Source organism: Neomonachus schauinslandi, chromosome 14 (genome assembly GCF_002201575.2).
Source record: "Neomonachus schauinslandi chromosome 14, ASM220157v2, whole genome shotgun sequence".
Taxonomy (NCBI): domain Eukaryota; kingdom Metazoa; phylum Chordata; class Mammalia; order Carnivora; family Phocidae; genus Neomonachus; species Neomonachus schauinslandi.
Window position 1 is genome coordinate 16,563,577 of NC_058416.1, and position 17,200 is coordinate 16,580,776.

The following is a 17,200-nucleotide window of genomic DNA, read 5'->3' on the forward strand; positions in this document are numbered from 1 at the left end:
CACTTCTGGCCCCAAAATCTCTCAGTGTTTTGTTTCCCAGCTCTTTATCCCTTCCGGCTATACTTGCAGAGTTCTCCTAAATGGATCTTCCAGCTCCTCGTGGTCCTTGGCCTCCATCTACCTTACTTACTACTTATCCCATTTATTGTGCTATTTATCTATTTCAACTAGTTTTACTCTAATAGTCCCTCTTGATTTTATGATTTTTTAAAAGATTTATTTATTTATTTGAGAGAGAATGCACGTGAGTCGGGGGAGGGGCAGAGGGTGAGGGAGAGAATCCTTAAGCAGACTCCCCATTGAGCATGGAGCCCCACGTGGGGCTCCATCCCAGGACCCTGAGAGCATGACTGAGCTGAAATCAAGAGTCAGATGCTTAACCAACTGAGCCACCCAGGCGCCCCTTGACTTTATGATTTCTTATTCACACTTTGTATTACCAGTGTTCTCCATTAGCTCTCTGATTCTATTTATTGTATTTATTTTTATTATTTTTTAAAGATTTATTTATTTATTTGAAAGAGAGAGAGAGAAGGGGAGGGGCAGAGGGAGAAGGAGAGGAAGAGAATCTCAAGCAAACTCCCCTCTGACCACAGAGCCCCGTGTGGGGCTCGTCCTCACGATCCTGAGAGCACGACCTGAGCGGAAACCAAGAGTCAGACACTCAACTGACTGAGCCACCCACGCTCCCCTACTGTGTTTATTTTAAATCTTTGATGACCATCTGTTCCAATAATTCAGCTTCATGTAGTATACATATTTGTTCAATTCACTGTCATTAGCTTCGAGAATATAGTAAATAGGATACAGTTGGATTTTCTTCTAAGCTTGATTAATATGGTCCAGTTGATCACTTTCCCTTAAAATTACTTGGTATGACCTAAGTTGCCAGAGCCAGATCCTCACATTATGCCAACAACAATCAACATATGGAGTCTATTATGTGCCAGGCACTGTTTTGAATGCCTTCTGTCCATTGTCTCTTCTACCCCTCACACAATCCTATGAGATTAGGAGTAATCATTTTAATCTCCATTTTACAGATTCATAAATGGAGGCAAAAGATGGTAAATAATGTAAACAGCAATATAAATCTGCCCCTTTTTAATTGCTCACGAGAATCAGAGCTGGGTATTTAAACTAGCTAGTAATGATCAGAGCTATGTATTCAAATCCATCTTGACCTGAACCCATAGCCTCTTGCCCTCTAAAATACACAAAAATACCCCATTTTTGTTTGTCAGTTTGGTATATAAGTTCTTATATATAACTAAAGATAATGATAGTCCTTAGAATGAGTGGGGAGAAAAACTCCACATACAGCTTGGCAGATTATGCATCTCTTCTTGCATTTCTGTCTTTGTCTTTACTAACAATTGGGTTTCTGAGAGTTAACCTAAAAATCAGATGGAAGGAACTGCATTCTGCTGCATGTGTGCCTTTAAAAAAAAAAAATAATAATAATACATGATTTAAAAAACCTCCCGGCCAGAACTAGGCAAACAGTCCTTGATGAGCAATCTGGGGTAACCTGACTTTCACCATGTGCTCCTGACTCTTCTGGCCAGTTCTGCTGCTCAAGCTTCTTGGGCTCATCCAGCAGGGGTCTGTTATCACTGGCCTCTTTTAAATGATTCTAAGTATTCCAGGTTGTTGCTGTAATGACAATAACTGAGCCTCCCTTATTCCCTCCCCTGGGTATGACTCTCTATCTCCGACCACACGCAGAACCTTGGAGCTGGCATTCACTTGGTCATTTGTAACCAGCAACCATCTTTTAAGCTAAACTGTCTGAATTACAAGACTGACCACGTCCCTCCCTTCTTTACCATTGTTCTCAGGCACCATGAACAAAGTTAAATGTAACTCTCGGAGAAGAGGACATATTTACCGTATTAAAAACTTGGATGAAGCATTGCATTCGGATTATATAAAGAACCCTTACAAATCAGTAATTTTTTAAAAGTCGAAGAAGCTAATTTAAAATCTGCAAAGGACGTGAACAGGCAACTCTTGGAGAAGGAAATCCCAGGATCCAATAAATCTGAGAAAGTTGTTCAGCCTCCCCAGCAAACCACAATTAGACACCATTCTTTTCTACTCATCTGATGGCTAGAGAATTATAAGGTTGATGGAATTAAGTGTTAGTAAGAATATGAAGAAATGCTTCTCTCCGTTTGGGCTCCTAAGAAGCTATCGTCCCTGGGAACAGCAACTAGATGCTGGAGAATTACCACTCCCCAACTGTGCATAGTCTTGACAGAAAATCAAGGTGCTCTTTCCTGTCACCACAGAGGTTGGCAGGGTCCCAGGAAGCTGTTGTCACTCTACCCTCCCACTCCTTGTGACATGAGGTCCAACCGCTCCCAGTGCTAGTGTGGAGTAAGTCAAGGCCCAAAGCAAAGCTTGGGCTTTGTTCTTCTATTGGTGGGCAGCTGGGTGGCAGCGGAATGGACCCAACTGGCAGAGAGACCCAGGCTCAGCAGGTCATTGGCCTTCCTATCTGGTGAGCTTCCATGCTCAGTGGGGAGTCTGCTTGAGGATTCTCTGTCTCCCTCTGCCCCACCCCCTGCTCGAGTGTTCTCTCTCTCTCAAATAAATAAATCTTTTTTTAAAAAGAATAATAAATATATTTTACAAAACAAAATAATATTTTTTCTAAAGATTTTATTTATTTATTTGACAGAGAGAGACACAGCGAGAGAGAAAACACAAGCACAGGGAGTGGGAGAGGGAGAAGCAGGCTTTCCGCCAAGCAGGGAGCCCGACGCGGGGCTCGATCCCAGGATCCTGGGATCATGACCTGAGCCGAAGGCAGATGCTTAATGACTGAGCCACCCAGGCGCCCCAAAACAGTATCTTTCTAGTAGATATATATACACAAAAATGCAAGAAGTTTCTGGAAAGTTCTAGAAGGATATACACCCATTGATAACAACTGTCATCCAAGAAGGGGACTGAGAATTAAATGAGGGAACAAAAAACTACTTAAACTTGGTCTGTGCTGTTTTGATTCTTTTACAGTGAGAATAGATTCATATATTATTCAGTAAGTATAATATATAAACAATAAAATATTAAAAATTTTAAAAATCAGTGTATATTTAAAATAAATTCTTCAGTTGTCATTATCTAGAGTAGGAGTTGGCACACTGTGGCCCTATTTTTTGTAAGTAAAATTTTATAGGAATATAGCATCTCATTTGCTCACGTGTTGTTAACGCTGCTTTCTAGATACAGGCAGGGTTCAGTAGTTGCAACAGAGGCTGTGTGGCCCACAAAACCAAAGTATTTACTATCTGGTCCTTTAGAGGGAAACTGCAGACCTCTTACCTAGAGCTGTGATGTTCAAGCCTGGGCAGACATGAGAATCCCCTGGGGCATCTTTAAAAAATACTAAGACCCAGTCTTCACCCTCACGAAGAATGAAGTCAGGGTGTGGCCTGGGCATTAATTGGTTTTTTAAATTTTCCCAGGTGATGCTCTGTGCAGCCAGGCCCAATTGTTCTGATCTTTAGGATTAATTCCAGACTCCTGAGGGTGGTTTAAAAGGCCCTTCGTGACCGGACCTGCCTCTCCAAGCTCATCCTCTCACACCCACACCCATTTCCTCTGCTCCATTATACAGAACTCACCAGGCCTGCACTTGTCTGCGTTTCTGCCTGGAATGTCTTTCCTGTCTGCCTGGAAAATGCTAAATCATCCTTTGGGTCTCGGCAGAAGGGTAGTCTCCCCTGGGAAGCTGTCTAGACTCTTGCTTGGTGTATCACACTAAAAGGCATGTAGTGGTTCACCTGTCTGTCTCCCATGTGAGGGAGGGCCTGTTTCCATTAATGGATATTTCAGAGGAGGACCTCTAAAAACATTTGCTGGATTGAATTACACCTTGAAAAAATTAAACTTAAATGCCCCAAATCCAGCTCCATGAATGTATTTTGAGGTCCTCCGTGTGTCAAGAAAACCAGCAACAATTTAAAAAACTGGATGTGTTTATTAGAGATAAGCTAAATGATTCCTGATTCCTTTCTCTATCACTGAGTATCCCAAATGCTGTAGCCTGAAGTTTAAGGATCTGGAACTATAAGAGTCCTAGGAGATAAAAACAAGAGAGATGTCAATACTGAGCCTGACTTTACCCTTAGATAAAACTCTAAAGGACTAGTATAGAGAGATATCCAATTATTCACTTGAGAAGATCAAATTCTTCTTCTTCTTTTTTTTTTTTTTTTCCCAGTTGGTGTTCTGCTTTGTAAACTGATTGGATTTATGGTTTTCTGGCTGAGGTTATTTTGGATGCATGCAAATTTTCAATTGCATTTGCTTCCTTTCTGATTATGAACTCAAAGGGACAAGTTGCCCTTTTCTTGCCTCCTGCTTAATTGGTTTCTATCAGGAGCCCGAGATGCTGGGCCGTGGGTGCCATCCAAATAAAAATACATTATGATTGTCTTGGGAGGGAGGCATAGGATAAACTAATGATTAATCCCACCCGTTACTTCAAATCACATGGCCGTTGTTTCAAGTTTTCATTTCCAAAAGATGAAAAACAATTCGTTTCAATTCTGCTGGGCTAATTGGCAGACAGATAGGCTTTCTCACATGGTGGTGATAATATGTGGATATTAAAATGTGGAGTTGATTAACTTCTGGGTTTGAAAGGAGGAAAGACAGACCCTGGTCAGTGGTCTTATATTTTAAAATATGGATGCATTTATACCATGAAGCTGAAGGCAGCAGAAGCTTCTAGAATGCTAAGCCACAAATAAATCCTGAAAGTAATGATCATCTACAGCATTATCAGCAAATATTTACTAAGCACCTCCCAGATTGCTGTGTTACATTGGAGAATTTTAAAAACGAGAATTGAATAGTCCTTGCACTAAGTTGATGATACAGGACATACACCTAGAATGCCAGCCATCTATTGCCAGAGATCTCCTTGTTAGCAAGAAAGCGATCTTCGTGTGCTACCAATTTGATATCCAAAGTTCCTAAAGCAGCTTTTTACAAACACCTTCTGGTAGTCCCCCTGTGTCTGGTCAACTATTAATCTTGGACTCAGAGACCAAGAATAGCAGGTATATTAGTTTTCTGTGACTGATATTACAAATTCCCACATACTTGGTGGCTTAAAACCACAGATACTTGTTCTCCCACAATTTTGGAGGCCAGAAGTCCAAAATCAGTATCACTGGGCACAAATCAAGATGTCAGCAGGGCTACACTCCTTCTGGAGGCTCCAGGAAAGAACCCATTCTCTGCCCCTTCCAGCATCTCACGGCTGCTGACATCCCTTGGCTTGTGGCCACATCACTCTGATGTCTGCCTCTATGTACATCACCTTCCCTTCTGTGTGTCAAATCTCCCTCTGCCTCCCATTTCTAAGGGTACATGTGATCACCTTTAGGGATAATCTCCCCCATCTCAAGATCTTTAACTTAATCATATGGGCAAAGATCTTGTTTCCATATTAGGTAAGGTTCACAGGTCTTAGGAACGAGAATGTCAATGTCATTCGGGGGGCCATGTTCCAGCCTAATCCAGAGATTTCAGTGGATGCCACCCTTCACCCTTTCTCTACTAGAAGATTTTATTTGTTTCAGCAATTTTTCTGTCCTTAGCTCCAGTACCCGCGGCGTAAAATACCCTCCAGACCGACAGCCAGATGGGAAAAGAGGCAACGTCTGAGAATCCAAGTCAAGTTGATGGTCAGTCCTCCAGTGATAACAAGAGAACAAAGGCTCAGCTGGGACCAGTGACCAGCTAGCCCGATGGGCCTTGCCTTCCGGGAAAGAAGATGAGACACACAGAGAGGGGACAGGAAATAACTATTCCAAGAGATGAAAGATGAAGCCAGAGGGAGTAAGTTATCAGAGGAGGAAGCTCAGCAACCCCGCCATCAGGCTGGCCAGAGAAATTTGACCTGGGGACCAGGGAGAAGGGACTTGAGGGGTTAAAAAATTTTAAAGCACAAATAACTGCTTGGGGAAGATTTCAAGGATGTTATGAGATTAGAGAAAACAGGAAATGAAAAGCCGAGCAGACTGCTTGGGAACCAGAGGCCCCCCCCCTCCCCCCCATTCCGTCCCTGAGGAATTAAGTGCAGGAACATGCAGACATCATGTGAACCCAAGGGGGCCCTCGCTCTGCTGAGCAGTTTTCATTCCATATAAATAGCATCCCCTGAAATGCCTCTGCTGCAGATGGTGTTATAAATGGTCTGGGTGGATTTTATGAAATGGTCATGGGCGGGTCTGGTACATCTCAAAGAAAATGAGTTCCAGGATCTACCTGAGACCGCTTGTTTTGTTTGTTTTGCTTTTCATCTCAGAAATAGATGCATACTTTTTTTAATCTGGAGAGCGTGTTTGGGAGCCCATAGTTTTCTGTATTTGTTTTCTAGTGCTGTCCTAATTTCCACAAACTGGGTAGCTTATAACAACAGACATGTATTGTGCCACAGTGCTGGAGATCCGAAGTCTGGAATCACAGGGTCAGTGGGGTTGGTTCCTTTTGGAGACTCTGAGGGAGAATCTGTTCATGCCTCTTTCCTGACTTCTAGTGGTTGCTGGCAATCCTTGGTGTTCCTTAGCTTGTAGATGCATCACTCCGATCTCTGTCTCTGTCCTTATACGGCAATTCTCCCTGTGGGTCTCTGTGTATAAATTTCCCTCTTACAAAGACACCAGTCATTGTCTTAGGGCACTGCCTGACCCAGCATGATTTCATCCTAAATTGAGCAGATCCACGAAGACCCTATTTCCAAATAGGATCACATTCACAGGTACCAGGGGTTAGGGTATGTCAATATATCTTTTTGGAGGACACAATTCAACCCACAACACTCTCCAGGGTATTCTAATCCAAACCAAAGATGTTTGTGTGACCTGGTTGGGGATGCTGTGGGCCTGGAGGTAAGAAGCAGCCATGTGCTCAGGGTAGGTGTGATAAGTTTATAAAGAGATGGGGTCCCAGGATAATGGATGTCGGAGAACCTGGTGGGCCATGGCAAAAGATCTGCAGAAATAACCAATCAGCTGTCTACTAGGACCAAAGAAACATAATACGACTTCAGTGTCTCCTTTTAATAGAGTTTCTATTATGTATTCTGGTCATCTGCTCATTAAATTATATACATATATACCAAATCTCTATGGGGTTGTAGGTCAAGGGTAGAGCATCTGACTGCATATATACCAAGTGCCTATATGAAAGGGCATAAACCACAGGCCTTTGCTTCCAGGAGCCCTTCTCCCAGAGAAAAGACAGGACAGGACAAGAGACATGAAATCACTATTCTAGAACATATATAAAGCCAAAAGGAGTAAGTACCCCAAAAGAACAACCCAAAGGGATATATGGATATATAGATACATCTACATCTAAATTCTATAAATCCACCATTCCACATTATGGTCCAATATTTAAAACATAGCAAGAAAAACAAGGAGATGTGGGGGCATAGAATGGAAAATGGTGATAGAGAAAAAGGACAGGACAAACAACAAGAAATGTGGTCACTGAGCTGTGTGGCCAAACTAATAAAAGTGAGCTTCCTGCAAATCTGTATGAGTTTCCCATGGCTGCTGAAACAAATTACCAGAACCTTGGGGCTTTGTTCTGGAGTTTAGAAGTCCAAAATGGGCTTTACAGGGTGTTACGGGCTGAACTGAATATTTCCCCCAATATTCATTTGTTACCCTAACCTTCAGCATTTCAGCCTGTGACTATCCTTGGAGTTAGGGTATTTAAAAAAAGGTGGTTGGGGACCTGGGTGGCTCAGTCAGTTAAGCATCCGACTCTTGATTTTGGTTCAGGTCATGATCTCAGGTCATGGGATTGAGCCCCACGTCAGGCTCGGCACTGAGTGTGGAGCCTGCTTAGGATTCTCTCCCTCAGAGTCCCTCTGCCCCTCCCACCTCTCTCTCTCTCAAAATAATAATAATAAAAATAATAAAAGGTGATTAAGTGAAAACAGGGCTGTTAGGGTGGGGCCTAATTCCATCTGACTAGCGTCCATATACACAGATACTTGTACATACAGAGTGACACCAAGGAGAAGGTGTCATCAGCCATCCGCAAACCAAGGACAGAAGTCTCAGAGGAAACCAACCCTCCCAGCACCTTGACCCTGAACTTCCAGCCTCCAGAACTGTGAGAAAATTAATTTCTCTTCTTTAAGTCCCCCAATCTGTGTACTTTGTTATAGGAGGCCTAACTAATATGAGGGGGTTGAGTTTGTGTCTACTTTTGGTAACTTGTCTGACTTATGTTTTTACCAGCAATTACCAGTAAATGGCTCTATTTTCAATTAACCATCACAATTATCAAAATTCATACAAGAAGCTTCCTTGAAATTCAGATTCTTAGGTTCAGCTCCTAGAGATTCAACTAGCAGTTGGGTGGGGCTTCGGCAGTGGTGGTAAATGTCTAACAAGCTGCTCTCTACCCCAAACGAGAATGTGTATATATACAATCTAGAGAGATTATTATAAGTTATACTGATGTAAAAGATGTGTAGCACACTGTATTAAGGTGCTCAGGCCGCCATGATGAAACACCACAGATGAGGTGGCTTCAAACAAAGGAAATGGATTTCCTCACAGTCCTGGAGTCAGAAGTCCAAGAGCCAGGCGTCCACAGGGTTGGTTTCTTCTGAGTCCTCTCTCCTTGACTTCTAGATGGCTATCATCTTCCTGTGTCTTCACTTGGTCCTTCCTGTGAGAGTGTGTCTGTGTCCTCATCGCCTCTTCCCATAAGGACACCAGTCAGATGGGATTAAGACCCACTCTCATCACCTCATTCTACCTCATTTAAGATCTCCTTAAAGACCTACCTCCAAATAGAGTCCCATTCTAAAATAAAGTACTAGGGTTAGGACTTCAACATATGAATTTTGGGGGAACACAGTTCAGCCCATAACACACGCAAATTACAAATAAATTACGAAATCAATAATACTCCTTATTATAAATTCTACATATAGCCACTTGATTCTCCCAGAAGGCTTTCCCCGATGTTTGCAAACTCTCATATCTATAGCCAACCTCTGGTTTCCATTGACGAATGAGTGTAGTCCCAGGATGAATGTCGGGTGATTATTTTTGTCTGTGTTAATGAGTAATACAGATGTGAAACCAGAAAGATGTATGTCAGAACTTCACTCAACTGTCAATGACATGAGCAACGTTTTTGCTGAATTGGATGACAGATTTCAGGTGCTATTTATAATGTAATGGCCATAGACCTAAGACTCTTTCAAGTTGAATTTGCACTTGTAACATTTTCTCCATCAATTTCTTAGACGTCCAGACAGTCAACAAAAACACTAAATCAAGCCCCAATCTGGAGTGATTGCCAACTTCCGTGGCGAATACACTTCAGCCACGGCTGACCTCCAGCTCCCAGCCTGACGGTCCTAAACCGGGGGCTGGCAGACGATGTGCCCAGCAGCATGTTTCCACCCTTTCTACCATACCAGCACAGCCAACACGAGTGACTTCAAGAGTAATGAGTAGTAAAACAACAAGGAAGCGGTGAATTTTGAGTATTCATTACCTTTGTTCTTACCGTAACTTGTCAATTTCAGTGATTCAACCCTTAAAAGTAACTGCGTTTGACAACCAGCTTGAAAATTTAACAAATGGCTCTTGCAAGCCCCTGCAGACCAGCTGGAGCAGACCCCCGGGCAAAGGAATCAAGACATCTTTAAAGCTGCTGCAGATTGTCAGAGTTTGAGAAACACAGCCTCTGCATCTCATAGGTGGGGAAAGTCGTTTAGCAAAGTAACGTCGCTTGGGTGAGGCCAGGCACACAGCTGGTTCTGGACTGACGCAGGCGTCAGGACCACCAGCCTAGCGCAGTGTCGATGGGTCAGCAGCCTGCCTCTAAAATATGCCTCGTTTACCAGAAAAGTACAATCAGGAAAGAAGCAGGTGGGAAGGTGCAGGTGGTCGGATAGAGAGAGAAAGGAGAAGAGAGAGGAGCAATCGCCGCAGATGAGGGACATCCCAGACGGGGGACCGCCTCTGAATTAGAAATGGGTGCATATAAGGAGGAAGGCAGATAATGCCAGAGTGCTCAAGGAGAAAGGCCACTGAGAGGGGGGGAAAATGATTAGCCAGGAGGGAGGAGGCCAGAGGTCTTTTAGGGGGCGAGGTTTGTATGTGATATGAGACTGAATGTAGATTGCAGTGGATTATGGAGTTTAAAAGCAAAATAAGAAACAAACAAACAAACGAAAGGAGGAGAAGGGCCAGAATACTGGCCTGAGGACTTCAGCAACAAAAGGGGGATAAAACCAGACGGTAACCCAAGAGGGTGGCAAAAATCAAAGCACACAAACAGTGTTTGATGGATTTTGTTCCCTTTAAGATGATGGACATGTGTTGGAAAGCAACTGGAAAAGCATGATGGAAAGGGGGAGATGGAACTCAGTTTAGAGTCCTGGCACCAAACTCGTCCCTCCAGGTACATCCATACCCGTTAACGTAGCTCCCCTACCCCACAGCTGGAGTCCCCACCCACAGCTGGCTCTAAGGTCAGTCTCTCCCCTGCCCTGAACAGCCACCACTCCAGCTCCCTCCTATAACACCAAACCTCCCTGCCTGAGTTTCCGGAACCCTCTCTCCCCGTTGTATTCTGAGGTCCTGCTGCTGTCCTCTCTGGGCTTCAGGTTGGGGATGGAACTTTAACACACGATTACATGACATTTAATGTGTTAAAAAGACACAAATAAGAAACACCTATGTTCCTATCGCCCAGATGAAAAAGTGAAACGTGACTCATCATCTGAGATCTGACGGGACCCCAATCGTACCTCCAGCCTGACCAGCTGGTCCCACTCGGAGGCGACGTCTAACTCAATTTGGAGATCATCATTCTCACGCATCTCTTTCCACTGTCTGTCTGACATACACCCGTCTCCCTGAGCAACACAGCACCTTAATTTCATGTTTGGCCCCTTTATGTCCCGCATGTATTCTTCTACAACTTTCTTTCTTGATGTTCTTTCTGCATATTCCCCCCACATTGGCCCGTGTGCTTCTGCTTTATTCCTTTTTGCCATATTTTTTCTTGTTTCTCTCGTTGCTTATTTTAGGCAGTGATTGTAAGTGCAAGCTTGAGAATCCTATGACCTGGGCTCAAATCCTATCTCTCCCACTTATTTTGGGCTGTGGTTCCCTTTTCTCATTTATAAAATAGAGAAAACTCCCTGTTCATAGTGGGGCTGCTGGAACTCAGTAGGCTGGGAGCCGTCCTCCATGTAAAAGTGCTCTCTAAATATCGACTCATCATTTTTCCATTCACATGAGTGTCAGGAAAACCACGCTGAGAAGGAAGGTCAGAACCACGCTGTGTGCTCAAAACTCTCAGGCAAAATGTCAAAGCAACAGTGTCAAGTGTTTTCTGGTGCATTAGAAAGTAAATCAATTACAACAACTACAGGTAGTATTCCTCTATTAAATTAACTAATGGTCATCTATCCCACTTATATAAATCATTTGAGTCTTTCTTGGACCATTCACCTTTGGGAAACTTTTTTCACTGAAAAAAAAAAAAAAAGATTTTCAATTTCCAGGCCCCTACCGACAGAATATTGTTGAACACGACCGGAGTAACTTGTGAGGCAAACAGAGTGTCAGCATGGCTGTGTGACTAACAATGACAATATGCACCACCACCTCATCATCAGCGGTCTCAGCCGGTCCCTGAACCCTAGGGTTTTCTTGGCCAGCGTGTATGGCCCAGGTTTGTCAGCATGTTCCCTGTTTGGTTTCAGCAATTGTTCTAACAAAACATCATCAATTCTAAAATGGGATTTGAAGATGGCCATTGAATTAGTTGGATTTATATGTTTTCCAATGTCTCATTAAATATCAGGACGTGTAATCCAGTGTTGAGTGGCAATTGCTTCCAATCGTGTGTGCTATTTTGAATTCCCCCATATTAGATCAAAACTTTTGTCTCTCCGGGCGCCTGGGTGGCTCAGTCGGTTAAGCATCTGCCTTCGGCTCAGGTCATGATCCTGGAGTCCCGGGATCCAGCCCCGCATCGGGCTCCTTGCTCAGCGGGGAGACTGCTTCCCCCTCTCCCTCTGCCTGCCTCTCTGCCTACTTGTTCTCTCTGTCAAATAAATAAATAAAATCTTAAAAAAAAAAAAAAAACCTTTTGTCTCTCTATATGATGTGTATTTGCTACTGTTTTCCAATACAAAATAAATTAGTCATGCGTTCAAATGCAAATGGAAATCCCTAGGGCGGTTTTTCTGGCTTTGGAAAGAGTTGAGTTTTTACGTTGCTTCTTGTTAGTGGTTTTCTTCAGCATCCACAGTGGATCATTCTCCAGGAGAGGTTACCTCGCTGATTTCCTGCCCCTTTCTGGCAGGAAGGTATGTGTCCCTTTAGTTGTGAGAATAATTTGGGGAAACTAACAAAAAATAAATTATGGCGGCCTCTGACATGCAAAGAGCTTTGGCTAGAGTCAAACTTCTTCCGGTGTGGGCCAGTGCCTTCACCAACAGACTCCTCAGAATTTATTGTCAAGTACATAATGGGTAAAACTTGCTCCCTAAATAATGAAGTAATTCATTATCAAAAGCAGACTAAGCATCTAGAAAAAGAAATTAGTACGTTATCTCATACGACAGTAAAATGCTACCAACTTCGATAATAGTAAACAGCATCTTACAATTTATAAACAGTTCTCGTCTCATTAAGAGGTTGGTCCTCATGAGATTCCTTCTGGCTAGAATTAAATACCACTTCCTCTCTTGCTCTTGTGCAATAAAAATTGCACCTCCCTCCTTGAGCCCTGGAGCAATTTGTAAGTTGAGGCTCATTTTGCCTTCCCTCTTTGGTTCTGTGTTTTTAATCACCAAGAGTTTTTCTAGAATCCTCCCGGCCCAAAGCTCAGATTGCCCTGTGTTCACCTACCCAACAGGACAGAAAAACCTACTTACTTCTTAGAGCGTATTCTTTGGGCTCCACTGAATTCAAATCGGAAAGGAATTCATCGGTGTCTTGCATGCATTTGAGAGAAATGTTTCCTGCGGGCAACACAAAAGGTAATTGAAACAGAAAAGACAGAAGACAAAATAATAAAGCCAGGACCATCATTGTCCCTTAACCTGTCAGGGTAAAACTCCCGTCTTCGACACAGAGCCTTATATTTATGAAACACTCGTGTCTAATACGCTAGGGGAAAATGTGACATGGCTCATTCCATAACGTGCAGAGATAAACTGTGTGTCCTCAGCCACCTGCAGAGCAGCTGAGATGAACAAACCATGGAAACCGATTTATACACAACTTGTGATTGTTCACTAAACTCACGCTGTGAATGTGGGGGCCGCTGACCACCTGGCTTCCTTTAGCCATGCAGATTAACATTGCCGCCTACCACGGACAGGCTGGATTTTCCCTAGCTAGATGGTCTTCTGGGTTTAAAAGATATACGGAGGATTTTAAGTGGCAATGGTTGGTTTTTTCCAAGAATCATTATGAATCTGACCTATGAAACATTCAGATAAATCATAAGCAAAGAAGGGCTTCTTCGTGATCACCTGGATATCTTATGCATCTGTGAATGTGTCCTCCGGCCTTGAATGTGATCACGGAGGCGTGGAAGTAATGAACTCCCCCACGGAAAGAGGCAGCTCTGACGTAGGACAAATAAGCTCCTGCATCCTCACGTGGGGGCTTAGACACACATCCTGGGAAGGAAAGGATGCCGATGAAAGACCATGGTAACGGTGCTCATCTACTTGAAGGAAACATCAAATGTGTGGCTCTGGATTCCTCACGGTGTAAATATCCTCCTTCCAGAAAGGCTTTCTTTAAATAGTAACCTCCCTAACTACATTTAAAATGTGAGGCAAACCTTATTTACACAGCCGGGACACATCCACACCTGCGCATGGTCGTAACTCAGTTGTACTTCCCGCTCATTAGCTTTACAGCAACCTCCAGCATCCCAGACCTCTCCCCTTGGTCTGAGTCTGCTGGGACTGCTTTAACAAAACACCCCAGACCGGGTGGCTTATCAACAGCAAGAATTCATTTCTCACGGGTCTCCGGGCCGGAAGTCCAAGATCCAGGCTCCAACAGTCGCGTTCTGGTGAAGGCCCCCTTCCAGGGCTATAGCTAGTGCCTTCTCCCTGTGCCCCAGCAGGGTGGAGGCGGGGAGGGGCCTCTCTGGGGTCACTTCTATAAAGACACAAATTCCATTTACAAAGCCTCCACCCTCAGGACCGAATCACCTCCACAAAGCCCCACTCCCAAATACCATCATCTTTGGGGCTTAGGATTTCAACATGTGGGTTTGGGGGTCGACACAAACATTCAGACCAGAGCCCCCTTCCTTGCATACACTCCACAGTCTCACCTCTGTTCCTTTGCTCATGCTGGGCCCCCTGTCCCCACCTCCTCCTGGGCATGATCTTCCTGGTCAAAGGAGGTGTTGGCTTTTCCAGGAAGTCCTCCCGGGCGTCTCTGTAGGTGAGAAGTGCCTGTTCTCTGTGCTCCCTTGTCACCTTTATAGACTCTCTTTACCTCCTCACGCTCCAACGGTCTACTTCTGTGTCCCCCTCTCCTACAGCCTGGAAGCTCCATGAAGGCAGGCACTGCGCCCTTTTCAGCCCGGCTGTGCTTTTTTGAGAGGCAATTTATGTTAGAGCTAAGAGCAAAGTTGACACTGACTGTGGGACCTACAGCAGTCTCTCTTGCCTCATTTCCTTCATCTGGAAAATTAGGATAACAATAGTCTCAACCTCTTGGAGTTATTTTGAGATTTAAGTAAATACATTTAAAATACTAGGAGAACATCTGGCCTATCATAAATACTTGAAACATATTAGCTACTATGTTCATATTCTAAATGCTCCCTGCACACCTGGCAGATGACACTATATCGCAGACACCCAGACGACGTATACACCAGGGGACTTCACAGTGGCTGACCTATACTAGACCCTTAATAAACAATAACCGTTGTGGCAACTTACTATTATTGTCATTGTTATTGGACTAAAGAAAAAAAGATTTAGGCACACAGGCTGAAAAAATAGATCACGAGACCCAAGTTACAAAGGGCAAGTCTTAAAACAATAGAGAACTTTCTAGTAGCCAAACCTACCCAAAGATGAACTGGGCTCCTTCAAAGGTTGCAGAAGTCTCCAACCTTAGAAGCGCTCAAGTATTGGATGAACACTGGATCAGGGTGTTAGAGAAGAGATCCACTATCAAATGGTCCTGATACAAATGACCTTCACGGTCATAGCTAGTTTCAGTGACCTTGAAACCTTCGGAGTCTTCCTTCAAAATTATTTTCTGTCATTAACACATCAGATTGTCACCACGCGCCTCTACAGTTCTTAAATTGAGGCAGAAATGGAAAGTTCAACACAAAAAAATGGAAGAGAACATCCAACCTGGAGCTACCTAGACAAAGCAGCAATTTCCACCAAAAAGGGGACCTAATTTAGCACCAGAAACAAGGGTTAAGGAGTTGACTACTTCAGTGTCCGCATCTGTGAAATCATAAAATCATCCTGCCTCACGAAGTTGTTTTCCTAAGAGATTAAATGAGAGCTCTTAAGTCCTAAACAAATAGGAGTTTGTTTTAGAGCTCTCAGTTCCAAATGTATCTCCTGGGCTTAACTATCTTCCTATGTTAAAAAAAAAAAAAGGGGTGGGGTGGGGAGGCTTCCCAACACTAGAGGTTTAGGTAATTTGAGTATTTAGGAATGACTAAACGGGCTGGCTCAGTCGGTGGAGCGTGCTACTCTTGATCTCGGAGCTGTAGGTTCAAGCCCTACGTTGAGTGTAGACATTACTTTAAAAATTTTTCTTTTAATCTTAAAAAAAAAAAAATCATTAGGGGTGCCTGGGTGGCTCAGATGGTTAAGAGTCTGCCTTCGGCTCAGGTCATGATCCCAGGGTACTGGGATCGAGCCCCACATCAGGCTCCTGGCTCAGCAAAGAGCCTGCTTCTCCCTCTCCCTCTGCCTCTCTCCCTGCTCATGCTTTCTCTCTCTCTCTCTCTGTATCTCTGTGTCTCAAATGAGTAAATAAAATCTTAAAAAGAAAAAAAAATTTTTTTTAAATCACTAAACAGAAAAACCTCTGACACCTGAATTGATTTCCAACTCTGTTGTCAACAGTCTGTAATCACTGAAACTGGGAATGGTACAGCTCTTAGAATTCAGTGTTAAATACTCCATCTTTTGTCACCTGGCAGAAAAAACATAAATGAGCAGAACACACATCCATGCTTTGATCATTAGTAACAAAAACCATCTAAGATGATTTTAAAATACCACCTACGTAAAAAGGAAAAAGAGAATCTTACTTTTGGATAATTAATAGCTGGGGACCCTTTGAATGTTCATCCCAAACCCTGAGAAATGAAATCATGACTGATCGAGGTTCGAAGAGACTTGGTTGTTTTACGAAGACACCTGTAGACACCTGTTTCGTGCAATGCAATGTGTGGGGCGTAAAAATAGGACATGAAAGTAAATCACGCGTTCCCTTCCTGAAAGCAGGTCTTTATCGTTTCCTGAGGCAGCAGCAATCAGCTGATGCTGTTATTAATGCCACAGTCATTTTATTCAAGTAACTAGCTCTCCAGGAGAGAGAATCAGCTGCTCTTCAGCTGGCACTGGCTTTGAGGGAACAAGGATTTGTCTTCGCCGATGAGAGTAAGGATCAGCCTGCTGGGGAAAATAGAACCTGCCGTTGTCAGGCTGCAGGATGGACGCCTCTTCTGCTGAGAGGGAATGGCGATCGCAGATTTCAAAGCAGGCAGAGTCCCGCAGAAGCTCAGCACATGTATCCCGAGGATGACAGACGGTTGACAAATAAGCACGTAACGTCAGGGGGTGCTAAGTGCCAGGAGGAAAATATAGTGCAGGGGAAAGAAGTAGAGAGGAGGCGAGTGGCTGGGTGCCGCTGAGCGGGGTGGGCACGTTGTAAGCAAGGTGACCTGGAAAGGCCGAGAAGGTGACATCCGAACCAACGGGAAAGAAAGGAAAAGGCGCATGTGGGAATAATAACTGAGGGAAGAACATTCCAGGCAGAGGAAAGAGCCAGGCCCAGGCCCAGTGAAGGGTTGGGAACAGGGTGTGACAGGAACAGCTTGGGGGCGAGGGAGATGAGGCAGGACGTGAGGACAGAAGGTCGGCTGGGGTCTACATGGC

The 17,200-nt window shown here is 43.8% G+C and overlaps 1 protein-coding gene across 1 annotated transcript in view; it reads right to left on the bottom strand.

Moving 5' to 3' along the window:
* Positions 1–13,118, bottom strand: part of LOC110576996 (O-acyltransferase like protein-like) — a 60,914-nt gene extending 47,796 nt beyond the window's left edge. The window contains exon 1 of the mRNA XM_021686230.1: positions 12,962–13,118. Within this exon, the coding sequence (XP_021541905.1) occupies positions 12,962–13,118 (157 nt within the window). The remainder of the gene's footprint in view (positions 1–12,961) is intronic.
* Between the last annotated feature and the right edge of the window lie 4,082 nt (positions 13,119–17,200).